The sequence below is a fragment of the Rosa rugosa genome, chromosome 7 (genome assembly GCF_958449725.1).
Source record: "Rosa rugosa chromosome 7, drRosRugo1.1, whole genome shotgun sequence".
NCBI lineage: Eukaryota > Viridiplantae > Streptophyta > Magnoliopsida > Rosales > Rosaceae > Rosa > Rosa rugosa.
The window spans coordinates 20,054,207-20,066,967 of record NC_084826.1 but is presented as its reverse complement, the minus strand read 5'-3'; the positions used below and the strand labels follow the sequence as shown (position 1 = coordinate 20,066,967).

The 12,761-nt window shown below is 40.6% G+C and overlaps 1 protein-coding gene across 1 annotated transcript; it reads left to right on the top strand.

The window, feature by feature from the left end:
• The first annotated feature begins 12,185 nt into the window (after positions 1-12,185).
• Positions 12,186-12,761, top strand: LOC133722997 (uncharacterized). Its single transcript, XM_062149832.1, has one exon. The coding sequence runs from the start codon at positions 12,186-12,188 to the stop codon at positions 12,759-12,761; it is 576 nt and encodes a 191-aa protein (XP_062005816.1).

Here is a 12,761-nt window from a genome sequence, read left to right as displayed (position 1 = left end):
CCTCATAAATGACCTCTTCTCGAGTGTTCTGCTTAATTTCTAGGTCCCAATCGCGAAACCTCTGCTTTGTTTTTGCGATCAAAATGGCCATGTCCCTGGCTTGCTTTTCTTTATTCCTCTCGATGTTGGCCATGATGATCGCGAGCTGTTCATCAATGCTTGCCCCCTCTGGGATGGGAATAGGCATAAACTCATCATTAATGGCGGTATCGCCAATGGTGGCAACATTGTCCATCAATTCACTTTAGGAATTTCTTTTGGTAAAGATTTTCCCCTGGCATCTCAATGATGACGAAAAAAAGACTCTAACCTTGTCCTACTGGGCGTGCCAAAATGTTTGTTTTGAAGGCCGGTGGTTGAATATCTTCAAGAGAAAAAAGAAATTCTAACCTTGTCCCACTGGGCGTGCCAAAATGTTTGGCTCCAATTTTGCTGCAGCTGGTCAACAGTCTCTTTTCTTGCGCGGGCGTGCCAGCACCGTTCGGGTGCGGTCGTCGGGGGTGTCCCTTGACCTGACTTCTATCAAGCGATTGTAGACGAGGAGAGCACCAACCTCGTCGTGGGATTCTTTCTGCCTCGTGGTGAGGACTTTGCTGAAGTTTCTTCTTGTTAACACAATCGATACTCAATATTGTAGATCGAGCAGAGCGACATCACCGGGAAATGTTGAGATCTTGCTAAAGCGTGACTTTAGCTTGGCTGGGTTGCTAGGGCGTTACCCTTGCTTGGCTGGTTCTGTAACCGTTGTGGTCGCGACACTACCGTCGGCTCCCGAGGAGACTAGGACCGAAGCACGTTGACAGAGGGTTTGGTGGCACTGAAAGTCGGCTTCTGAGAAGACTAGGACTAGGAGTGTGATCACCGCTAAGAGAAAGAGAATGAGAGGAGTTGCTCTTAGAGAGGTTTGCTCTAGAGAGAACTTAGATCATCTTAGAGATGTTTTGATGTTGTGAATGTGTGTTTTAGAATGAGAGGAGAAGATGTTTATATAGGGAAGAAAAAGAAGAGTGAAATGATGAGTGGAAGAAAAATAATGAAAGTAGATCTAAGTTCACTTGTAAAATATGGAAAAGATAGAGAAAAGATGAAATGAAAGCAAAGCATGAATGTGCAGCAACATGGAAGTGGTGATGATCTATTAAAGAGATTGTAGAAGAAAAATATATGCAAGGAAAAAGAGAAAAGCATCTAGCTTTCTTCATGTGGGTAGGAAACATGAACATGTGAATATTGAGCTGGTTTTAGGTCAGTTTCTGCCCCTTTATTCCTTCAATTATTTCTCCAACAAGACTTCATTATATACATTCGACTTCTTCATATGAAATGTTCCACTATGAGTGTAGATCATCCTGACAAATTTTCAGATTTTTATTCCATGTGGTTGGGCCGAAAATGCTGCTGGACCTCTTACAGGTCCAGTTTTCCAGTTTTGCTTCTGTAGAAAATTGGGCTGATTGTTTGAAGGCCTTCCACTCAAAAAAAGCTCTTGCACTCTTCATAATAAATGATCCTTGGGCTGTCTAGAATGTATCTGGAAAGTTTCAGTACATTTCGATTTCGTTTGGTTAGTCTGTCACCCCTCCTTCCTTGTCTAGTTCGGTTTTTCCTAGCCGAAGTAGGAAAATATGCTAAAGTTGACTTGTCATACTTCCATAGTAGGCTTTATTTAGCCTCTAAATATATATTTCGAGCTTGTCAACAATATATAGCTTGAGCCACTGATATTGGCTCAATTTCTCCAAGACGTGCCTTGTCAGGCCAAAATGTTCATTTTTGGTCCAAACAAGGGTGTTTGGTGCAAGGAAATTGCAAGGAAAATACCTATCAGAGATAAAATTGAGGAAAAGTTTGTATATTGATTTGTGTGTTTGGTGCAAGACCTTTTACAATGAGATAGAAGGCACTATATATACAAATCAAAACTTAAACTAACTTGTTCTCCAAGACGTGGAATCTAACTAGGATTAATCTTCATTTTCGGATAGATACGTCTATGTTCTGATTCGGTCAATATTTTGAATCTTTACAACTAAAATCCTTAATTAGCTCAAACTCTTTCCTTATTAGTATTCCTTCCTTGAACGGACTCTTCGACCGACACTGTTACTTAGTGGTAGCCGAACTCTTCTAATCTCATTTCTAGCCCATTTGTGTAATAATCAATTTGAACTTGGATTTCTCAATCATGTAGCTGTGTGACTCATTTTTCCTCATCTTTCCAGTCGTAAGACCCAACATCTTTAATTTTGGTCATATGACCGAGTGACACCATCATTTCAATCATACGACTCAAACTCTCTATTCTCAATCGAGTTACCAAACGACACCTTCATTTTGCTCGTACGACCCAATGCTTCTTTGGCCAATTTCCTCATCTCGGCTGATTGACCAATTATCCTCATTTCCAGATGAATGATCTAGTGCCTTCATTCTCAGCCGAATGACCGCACACTTTGTTCTCAGTCGTATGACCGAGTTCATTCTCGACCAAATAACTGATTTTCTTTATTCTCAGCCGAATAACCAAATATCTCGTTGTCGGAAATAACTTTACTTCCGTCGTGGTTTGATTTTGGCCATGACCGACCATGTAGTCTAATGTGGCACTCTCTAAATATTGCTAACTTTAGGTTCAAACAAATGCTTGATGTTCTTTTGAAATTTCAAACAGGGTTGCAATGGTGTTGTAAGAGTTGGAAGTTGAGATCGATGGATAAACCACTTGGGGCCTGATTTAAAGAGACAAATGTCCTGACAGCTCCTTGACAACAGGTAAGTAATTAAAAGCTATAAATTCGGATATGCATAATAAAAATGAGAGAAGAGTCATTAATTGTGTGTTTTAGTTGTGAATTCATCACCAAGTGAGCTCAAATTGCAACATAGTTACCCGAAAGTCGAGACAATTGCCATATATGGAATTCATGTTTGAAGAAGAAGCTAATGAAGCAAGGGATTAATCTGACCACTCACAAGCCACTAACAGATGAAGAACAACTCATAGACGATAAGATGGATATAGTCAACTGTTCATAATTGAATAACGAGTCTTCGTCTCTGGTACCTTTCAGGGTAGGAGGAACCTTAGCTACATTTCTGTAGAGGTTGAATTAACATTAAATGTTAGCTAGAATCCTTCTTTGTCTCTAAAGTGCGTCTGTTGAGTTGATAGAGATTCAAAAAAAAAAAAATGTTGAAAATACAGATTTAATTGTTCAAGAATGTTTTGGTAAAATTAAAGAGGTGAACTTATCTTTTTAAGCATTCAAAAAAGTAAATTTGTGTTCAAGTAAAACCAGAATATGTGTCTGGCCAAAACTCTAGGTTGCTTGTGCAAGTTGTAATAGGGTTTATGTTAGAGAAATTCTCGGAGATATTCATAGATATCCAATCATTGTACGATTATGTTTCCATGTACAACTCTTATTCTATGCTTGTAATCCTTTATATAAAGAGACCCCTATTATCAATGAAAGCATGACTCAACTCACTCCTAATTTCAGTTTTCCTATAACACGTTATCAGCACGAAGCCCTAACCCTGAAATCCCAAAAACCAAAAATCCTAAAACCCTAGAACACCTCACCACAGCGAGCCATAGGGCTGGGATCGGTTTTGTTTTTCGATTTTTTTGCCGGAATCGGAACCGATGATGTTTTTCCAGTTCGGTGTTGCTACGTTTTTTTGCCGGAACCGACTTGGAACCGGAACCGTTTAGTTCGGTTCGGTTACGGCTTGTAACCGGTTCCTGTACACACAACAAAACAGCAGCAAACCTATCCAATTTCTCAGCTTCCCAGCCACATTATGTTCTGCAATTTTCTCAGTTTCTCCATTAAAGAACACATCAGAACTGGAGGAGGAGGAGAAGAAGAATATGGCTGCGGCTATGAGAGGGAAGAGATGGGGTAGGTATGACTAAAAAGAAAAAAAGAATTAGTGGGGAGTAGATTAAGGAGACTTTTTGATTTTCTTGGCAATTTTCTATTGGAGAAACCTAGGGAATTGGAGTGAACATCACGTGCTACTGATCGACAAGGAACATAATAGAGAGAAAGTCAAAAAGAGAATAGAGAAAGGGAGGTAGTGGGCCGACAGAGAGAGAGAAATGGGAGTAGGGTATGTATTTTATTAGAGAAAAAATAGTATAAAAAGTAGAGAAAAGTGTAAATATATGTTGCACTTTCTCGGTTCGGGTAAAACAAGAAATAAAATTTAGGAACCGAAATCGAACCGAAATGTACTATATTAGAACCGAACCGAAAGTGAATAGTGAATTAAGAGACAAAACCGAACCGAACCGGCCAAAATCGGGTCGGTTCGGCCCGGTTTATCGGTTTTTTTTCCCAGCCCTAGCGAGCCACACCACTGCCAAAGCGCACCACACCATGCCACACCACTAGCCACACCGCTGCCACACTAGAAACCCTAATTAGAGGTATGTTTTAAAGGTTCTATAAGTTCCCGTTTTTGAGTTTTTATTCTTTTTCTCGGGGACTAGCAACCTCCCTTCTTCTACCCCCTTTTTTTCTTCATAGGGGAGACCAAAAGCCGAATTGTGGTGGTTCGTGCTCACTCTAAGCTTGGAGCTTGTAGAGTCCTCCAAACTTAGAGTTTGTTGAGAAGTTATGATCGACCACAAACACATCATTATTTCGATCTAATCCAATACCTCTTGGAATCGGATTTCTTAGAAGCGACTACGCTCATAAATCTCTAATTTCTTGGAAGCGACTACGCTCATAAATTTCTTTCATTTTCGTGGTAGCTTTTCCGCTCCGAAACTACCATTTTTTTCTTGTTCTCTTTAAGGATGAGTAACCTGAACAAACTGGACTTTGCTCCATTGGGAACAACTGGCTCTGGATATCACAAGTGGGTTCATGATATCCGTCAGCATCTCAAGGCCGATGGAATCCTGGATAAGATTCTCGAGCCTAGCCAAGACGTGCTAACTGTTGAGTAAGCTCAAGCTTTAGAAGCAAATAGAGCAGCCTTAGAGGCAAATGAGGCGAAAGCCATCATCCTAATGACTCGTCATATGGATGATTCGCTCCAGTACGAGTATATAAATGAAGAAGACCCCAGCAGGCTGTCGGTCTCACTCAAAGAAAGATTTGACAACGTCTGTGACTTCCTGCTTCCTAAACTAGAAGTGAGATGGCATAACCTTCGCTTTTGTGATTTCAAGTCAGTTATTGACTACAACTCGGAAGCACTTTACATTAAATCCTAATGGAATTCTATGGAAAAAATATCACAAATGCGATGTTAATTGAAAGGACTCTCTCTACCTTTCCCGTCTCTACATTGATGGCTGTTAAGAACTATCGAATCGATGTTACTGCAGGACGGATCACAAGGTTTCATGAGCTCATTGGAGCTATGAATGTCGCTGAAAAGCATGACAATATCCTTGTGAAGAACTATAATTCGAGACTCGTGGGAACATAGCGTATTCCGGAGTCCAATTATAGTCGCGCCCCTAAGGGAGGGCACCATGAGCGAAACCCTAAATCTAGGGATAATTTTGGACATTCTGGTTCATATTCTCGCTCTAATGAGGAAGGTAACCGCCAAAATATGCAGACACGGAACCGAAGAGGTCAACGTGGAAAGAGAGAGGGAGGCAACAGCCCTGGCCATGTTGGTGGCCCCACTAACATTAAGAACCATCCAAATGACGCTTTCAAAGCGCCTCAATCAATGGAGTCTGAGCACAGAGATGAATGTTCCCGATGTGGAGTATCCGGTCATTGGGCACACATTTGTAGAGCTCGTGAAGAAATTGTCACTGCCTACAAAGTATATTGTGAAGCAAGAGAAGCTCACTATGTGGAACAAGAAGATCAAGAAGATGATTTAGAGTGAAGGGTTGAAGACTTGAAATCTGACTGGGATCAATAGATCGCCAATTCTGTTTAAGTCTTTATTTTTCCAAGAGATGTAATAGGCAATTGCCATATACTTTGTAGTAAATGCTATTGGTTTAGTTTTTCTTCACATAGGCTCATCCAAAATGAGTATGATGTCTAGGAAGGTTTTGAGATAAGTGATACTTAAGCGAGCTTTGCTCTATCGACATCTCTCTACTTACCTGGTCATATTTATTTTGGAGTTACTGAAAGAAGTCAAACGACTACCTTTGTTTTGCATTAGCTAGCATTTGGATTAGATTCTCCTAATGGTTAAGAGACAATGATGTACACCGTTGGCTTATGAATAAAATTTTGACTTCTTTTCATTATGACTCCACTTTAATTCTGAGCATATTCCTTTGTGACTACGATGGCTCGACCATCAGGATTAGTTCAAGGACACGGAATAGCCCAAATTCCATTTGCCAAATGGCACCTTAATTATTGTCACAAAAACTCTCTACGCTTTTAGGGCGAATCAAACCCTATTGAGCCATTCGAGCCAACGGATTCCATGTGGGAATGCATGTAGAGAACGGAAATGAGTTCTTTTGCAATACCTCTAATGATTGCGAACAAAGGCGCATCTTAGAGAAGTTTATGTGTCTCTCTAATGGACTCTAGGTCACTATTCGAGCTATTAAATCAATAAAGTTATGAGAGAAGATCTCTTGGATTTAGACACATATTGGCTTTGTCACGACAGGATAGGTCATCCTAGTCATGGTATGGTGATCCATCTACTAAAGACTTCACACAGATATCTATTATTTCGAGCGAAATGAAGCAAGAATCAAAAGTTGATTCCTGGACTAAGTGTGACCGCCGCCGCAGCCATCCAACACCAGCCTAGGGCTGGCATAGTCCATATCCATGATACCATGGATGGCGTCCATCATGGTGATGGCGCCCCGGGTGATGCTGCAATCACCAACTATGCTTCAAATAGCGTTTCAGACGCTCAGGCCTAACCAAAATCCTCATTGGTTGGTTATAAGGCCCCTCAATCATTCTACAAAGCCTGCTCCTTATGGAAATTAGGACCGAAACCGTCCTATGCAAAGGATACGAAAATACTCATTCTGTTCTTACATAGAGTCTGTGGGGATTATGTGGACTAGTTCAACTAACTTGCGGACATTTAAATATCTCATGATGTTGGTTGACACGCAAACATTCTGGTCACGTGTTGTGCCATTGTCCACTTGTAATGTTGTTTATGCTACACTCCTAGCACATATCATATGACAACGGGCTCACTCCCCGGATCATCCTATTCAGTCAATTGGATTTGACAATGCTAGAGAGTATACATAGAAAACTTTCGATGATTATTGCATTAGGACTGATGTTGGACATCATATTCCTATGAACACACCCAAATGGTGTCATTGAAATTGGTAATGCGCACCAATCTCTTTATATCCGCTTGGGGTGATGCAATATCACATGCAGCTATGCTAAATTACAAATTCGTCTACGACCCACCGTCACTCAATCTACCTCTACGTTACAGCTAGTGACTAGGTACTAGTATCTCGTACTTACGCATATTTGATTGTGCCATTTATGTGCCAATTGCGCCGCCACAGCAGACTATGATGGGTCCTTATAGACGAATGGGCAACTAAGTTGGATTTGAGACTCCAACAATAGTCCGCCACTTAATACCTAGGCGATCTCCTTACCGCTAGATATGCGGATTGTCACTTTGATGAGACAGTCTTCCGTCGTTAGGGGGAGATAAGAACACAGATGTTCAGCAGGAATGACAGGAATTGTCGTGGTCTGTCCCCACTATGTCTCATCTCGATCCCTGCTAAAGTGACGAGATCACACATATCTGCTGCAAACATGCCTGCAAGGATGGATGTCCCTACAAGAGGACGTAGCACCACCCTACATGGAGGTAGGCATGGTGCCAACGCCATAGAGAGTGGCACTTTGGTGTTACAGACCATGGCCCCAGCTAGGATGCGTGGGAGGCCCATGGGTTCGAATGATACTTTGGCACAACCCAATCCTTGGATCATCGACACTCAAAATTCGTCTCATGAGAATCTTCCGGATTATGGTTATCGTTTGGGGACGCCTCAACGTCAGAGCCTATTCCTGAGATTATGAGAATATGGAGCTTTATGAAAATTACACTAGTGTACATAAGACGTGAGATAAAAACTCTATCATGATAGATGATGTAGTCGCGCATTTCATTGCGCATGATTTTGTTGCGTCCGATGATATCGAACCACACTCCGTTGATGAATGAATGTCAACGTAGAGAGATTTGGCCTAAATGGAAAGATGCAATCCAGGTTAAGTTGGATTCTCTAACGAAGAGAAAGGTTCTCCGAGCCACTGATGCCAACACCTTCTACATAAAACCTATTGACTAATGGGTCTTCGTTAGAAAGCGTGCTGAGAAAAAGATATGGGAATCTCATCTTATGGAGCAAGGTTTCTCACAAAATGCTCTGGAATCGACTACGATGAGGCATATTCTCTTGTAATGGATGTCGTTGCACTCTACTACATTGTCAGTTTGGTAGTTTTTGAATAACTGAACATGCAGCTTACGAATGTGGTCACTACATAGCTCTACAGGGATCTAGATACGGAGTATACATGAAGGTTCATGGTGAACTTCATTTACCCAAGTCAAGTGGCTCTAGACCACGGAGCGTGTTTGCAATGAGGTTGAAACACTCGCTAAGATTACTTGATTGGGAAGGGATATCGGATTCTATCGCGGTTCATGTTAGTGAAATGATCTTCATTGGAAGCCCTTAAAGGGTTAAGGAAAACCGTTGAACACTTGAAATTCGAGTTTGAGATGAATGATCTTGGAGAATATGATTATGCCTCAGTTTGAAACTTGAGCATTGTGTTGATAGATGTTTATGCGCTTTAACAAGGTCAAGCCTTCAAGCATCCCCATGATCGTCCGTAGTCTTGATCCTAAGAAGGATCCTCTTTGGCCGAAGGATAATGACGAAGATGTGCTAGAGGCAGAAGTGCCCTACTTGAGTACAATAGGCGCATTATTGTACTTAGCTCAATGCACAAGATCGGACATCTCATTTGTAGTGAACTTGTTAGCTAGATATAGCTTTGCACCAACGTGACGCAATTGGATTGGTGTAAAAGATATCTTTCGATACTTGAGGTGTATGATTGATATGAGTTTGTTCTATTCCTACAGAGAGATGATGGATTCGGACCTATCACACACCAGAAACGCCGCCAACACTGGCCTGCGATACCTATCCCCATCCCAAAACAACATTAGTGTTTTGGAAGGTTTTGCTAATGTTGGGTACCTCTCTGACCCACACAAAGGTCGTTCCCAAACTGGTTAAGTGTTCACCATGGGCAAGACCGCGATATCTTGGAAGTCTACAAAACAGACCATGGTCGCTATATCTTCGAACCATGTAGAGATTATTGCTCTTCACGAAGCAGTTCCTGAATTTATATGGATTGGATCCATAATTACACACGTTCGAACCAATTGTGGTTTGAAGTCTACCAGAGATGAACCTACGAGCATTTATGAGGATAATGCTACTTGCATTGAACAAATGAAGCAAGGCTACATCAAAAGCGACGATACCAAGCATAATCAACAACAACAGACTCTCCTCAAAATCAAAGTGAACCAGGTTCGATCTGAGGACAGTATGACAGACTTGTTCACTAAGTCATTGCCTAAATTCCACTTTCGAGAAACATGTTGGTAGCATCGTTTACAGAAGTTATCCGAACTCCCATGACCGTAGTTATTAGGAGGAGATGCAGACATCAGGGGGAGATGTCTACATGTATGATCTCTAAGCATGAAGGGTGTATTATGCTCTTTTTTCCCTTCGATCAAGGTTATTTTTGTCCCACAGGGGTTTTGTTACTCGGCAAGATTTTTAATGAGGTAATGAGAGGAGCACCACGTTTGGGAGACACAAAGGGGAGTGTTCAAGTAAAACCAGAATATGTGTCTGGCCCAAACTCTAGGTTACTTGTGCAAGTTGTAATAGGGTTTATGTTAGAGATATTCTCGGAGATATTCGTAGATATCCAATCATTGTACGATTATGTTTCCATGTACAACTCTGATTCTATGCTTGTAATCCTCTATATAAATAGGCCCCTATTATCAATGAAAACATGACTCAACTCTCCCAATTTCAATTTTCCTATAACAATTTGAGGTTTAATAAGTAGGAGATGTTTAAATATCAAATTTGAATGTCTGAATAGAATCACTCTGACGCAGTCGGAACAGTAACCTAGGTTTACAAGCAATAAACCTAAACAAAGGGTTCTGGAGTCCACCAGAGATAAAAGAGAAAATTCTCTATTTGATTGATAAAAAGATAATAGCTGGGTTCTGCAGCTGCTTAAGGCTGCTTATATATGAGAAAAGAAACCCTTTTTTTTATTATTATTATTTAATAAAGAAACAAAAATATGCTAATGTGACCTAAAGAACCGATTCACCAAGGGATTAAGGTTATTAAACCTTAATCCCCAGCAACGGCGCCATTGACTTGATACACATTTACGCAAGCGTACGTATTATTGTCAAGATAGGGAAATATTATGCCCAAAGTTATCGTACCACGGGGATTAGTGGGTAACCCACAATCCTTGGGTGGTCAGAACTAAAGTCACTAAGTAAACAAAAGCAAAAGAAAAATAAAATAAATAAAAATGCTATTCTAAGGCACCAAGCCTTAGCAATGCTCGGCTTTGGTTTTCACCAAAGCCTAATCAAAACTAAGAGCCTAGTGATGGCTACTTACAATGAGATAGAAATTATCGGAATATATTTGTGCAGGGCGACTAACAATAGAACCCTAAAGCCCACGGGTAAAAATAAAACAAATCCAAAACAAACTAGGAAACTGAAAATTCTGAAAAACAGTAAATTGCAGTTTTGAGGCCCTAAACGACCCCGAAAGCCCGAAAAAGCTCACACATTGTGGCACAACCACGAGTTTTGTTCCTGGCGCGATTCCCTTTCCGGAAAGCTATGGCACGCTCGAATCGAACACCGAATGCAAAAGTTGCAATAGTAACTTGAGTTTTCCTCCTTTTGCGCGATCTAACTGTTCTTCGATTCCTCTCGCCAACCATTCTACATCACACTCACCCAAGTTCGAGCTCCAACATTCACAAGTCTCACATTGATAGATTACTGAGTACTAGAATTCTAGCGCTAAACTCCTATGTTAGTCGAGTCACTGCAGGCCGTGAGTAGTTCATAATATTCCTGAATTGATGGGTTATCTCTCCTCGGTCCAAATACCAATTATCAAAAGAAAAGAAAAAAGAAAAAGGCCTTTTCACCAAGGCTGCATGCATGATCCCTCTAATGATAGGGTGTTAAAGTGAAGACAAGACTAAAAAAAGCACCCACTATATTTGTCATGCACGTTTGGCGGTGGAATGAGTCATTCTCTACTCATCGTCATCAAATAAACAAACTAGTCTCTCATCATCAGCAACTCACTTACCAAATCTTGTATATTACATATTGTCTATTGCTCCCTCCCCACACGAATATCTCTGTTTTCCCAGTGGCACATCTTTAAATCTTTAATAGATAGAAATTGGTGGCATTTTAGAGTTTTGCCATGAGACAAACAGCGGACGTTAGATCATTTGGCTTTTTAGCTTGGTTTTTACAATTCAGAGAATGAGAATCAGCTAGTGTCTATATTTTTCAATCCCTTTTTCATTTCCACTTTGTAATCTATACCAAAAGCTAAGTGGAGTACAAATGAATCATGCCAAAGTTGGGTGAGTGGCCAGAGCATTAGGCCTTGAAGCATCTAAATGTCTCTATCACCTGAAAAGGCACATACCAACAAAGAATGCAATCATTATTGTTCAGCCAAAAATTAAAATCTTTGGTTGGCTGTTGCTTAGAGGAAGACTCAAAACCAGGGATAGGCTTTCCCGGTTTGGAATTATTAATCATAACTCTTGTCCTCTTTGTAATAGAGATAATGAGACTGCTGACCATTTATTTGGTTATTGCGATTTCACTAAGGAAGTTTGGAGGCTGACAAAATTAACACCTCAGTGGACTGGGAGGAAGGGTATCTCAAAGTTTTTTAGGAACTCTTGTTACTACAACCATACAACGCTAACTTGTTTGCAAAGACTATTACTTTGTGCTGGTAGGTTTGGAAGACTAGAAATAATGTTATTTTCAGAACAGCTTCTAATAATCCTATGTCAATTGTTATGTTAGTTGAAGCGATAATGAAAAGTTTTGATGATTTTAACACTAGTACTAGTGGAGCAAAAACTTCAAACATTTCAACCACAATTAAGTGGTCTGCTCCTCCTGGTTCTTTTGTTAAAATCAATTTTGATGGTTCAATCAGTAGAGATTTAGCTGCTAGTGGTTTCATTATTAGAGACCATGATGGAAGCCCAGTTATTGCTGCCACCAAGTATGTTGGCAACTCTACTACCCCTGTTGCAGAAGCTACTACACTTAGGGATAGCCTGATTGCGGCCAAAGACAAGGGTTTTACAAGACTTGAAGTTGAAGGAGACTCGAAGCTGGTTATTGATGCAGTTAATGGAATAGTAACCCTACCTTGGAGGCTGCTCAAATTGATTGAAGACATTAGAACTATTGCAACTTCCTTTTCTCAAATTTCCTTTAAGCATATATATAGGGAAGTAAATTTTGTAGCTGACGCTATTGCAGATTTAGGACATGAAGCTATGTCTCCTATGTTCTGGAGTGATAAGGTTCCTAGGGAGGCTTCTAGAGCCGTATTGTTTGATGTTGTAAACATTGATTGCCCAAGAGGCTTCTTTCTTTAA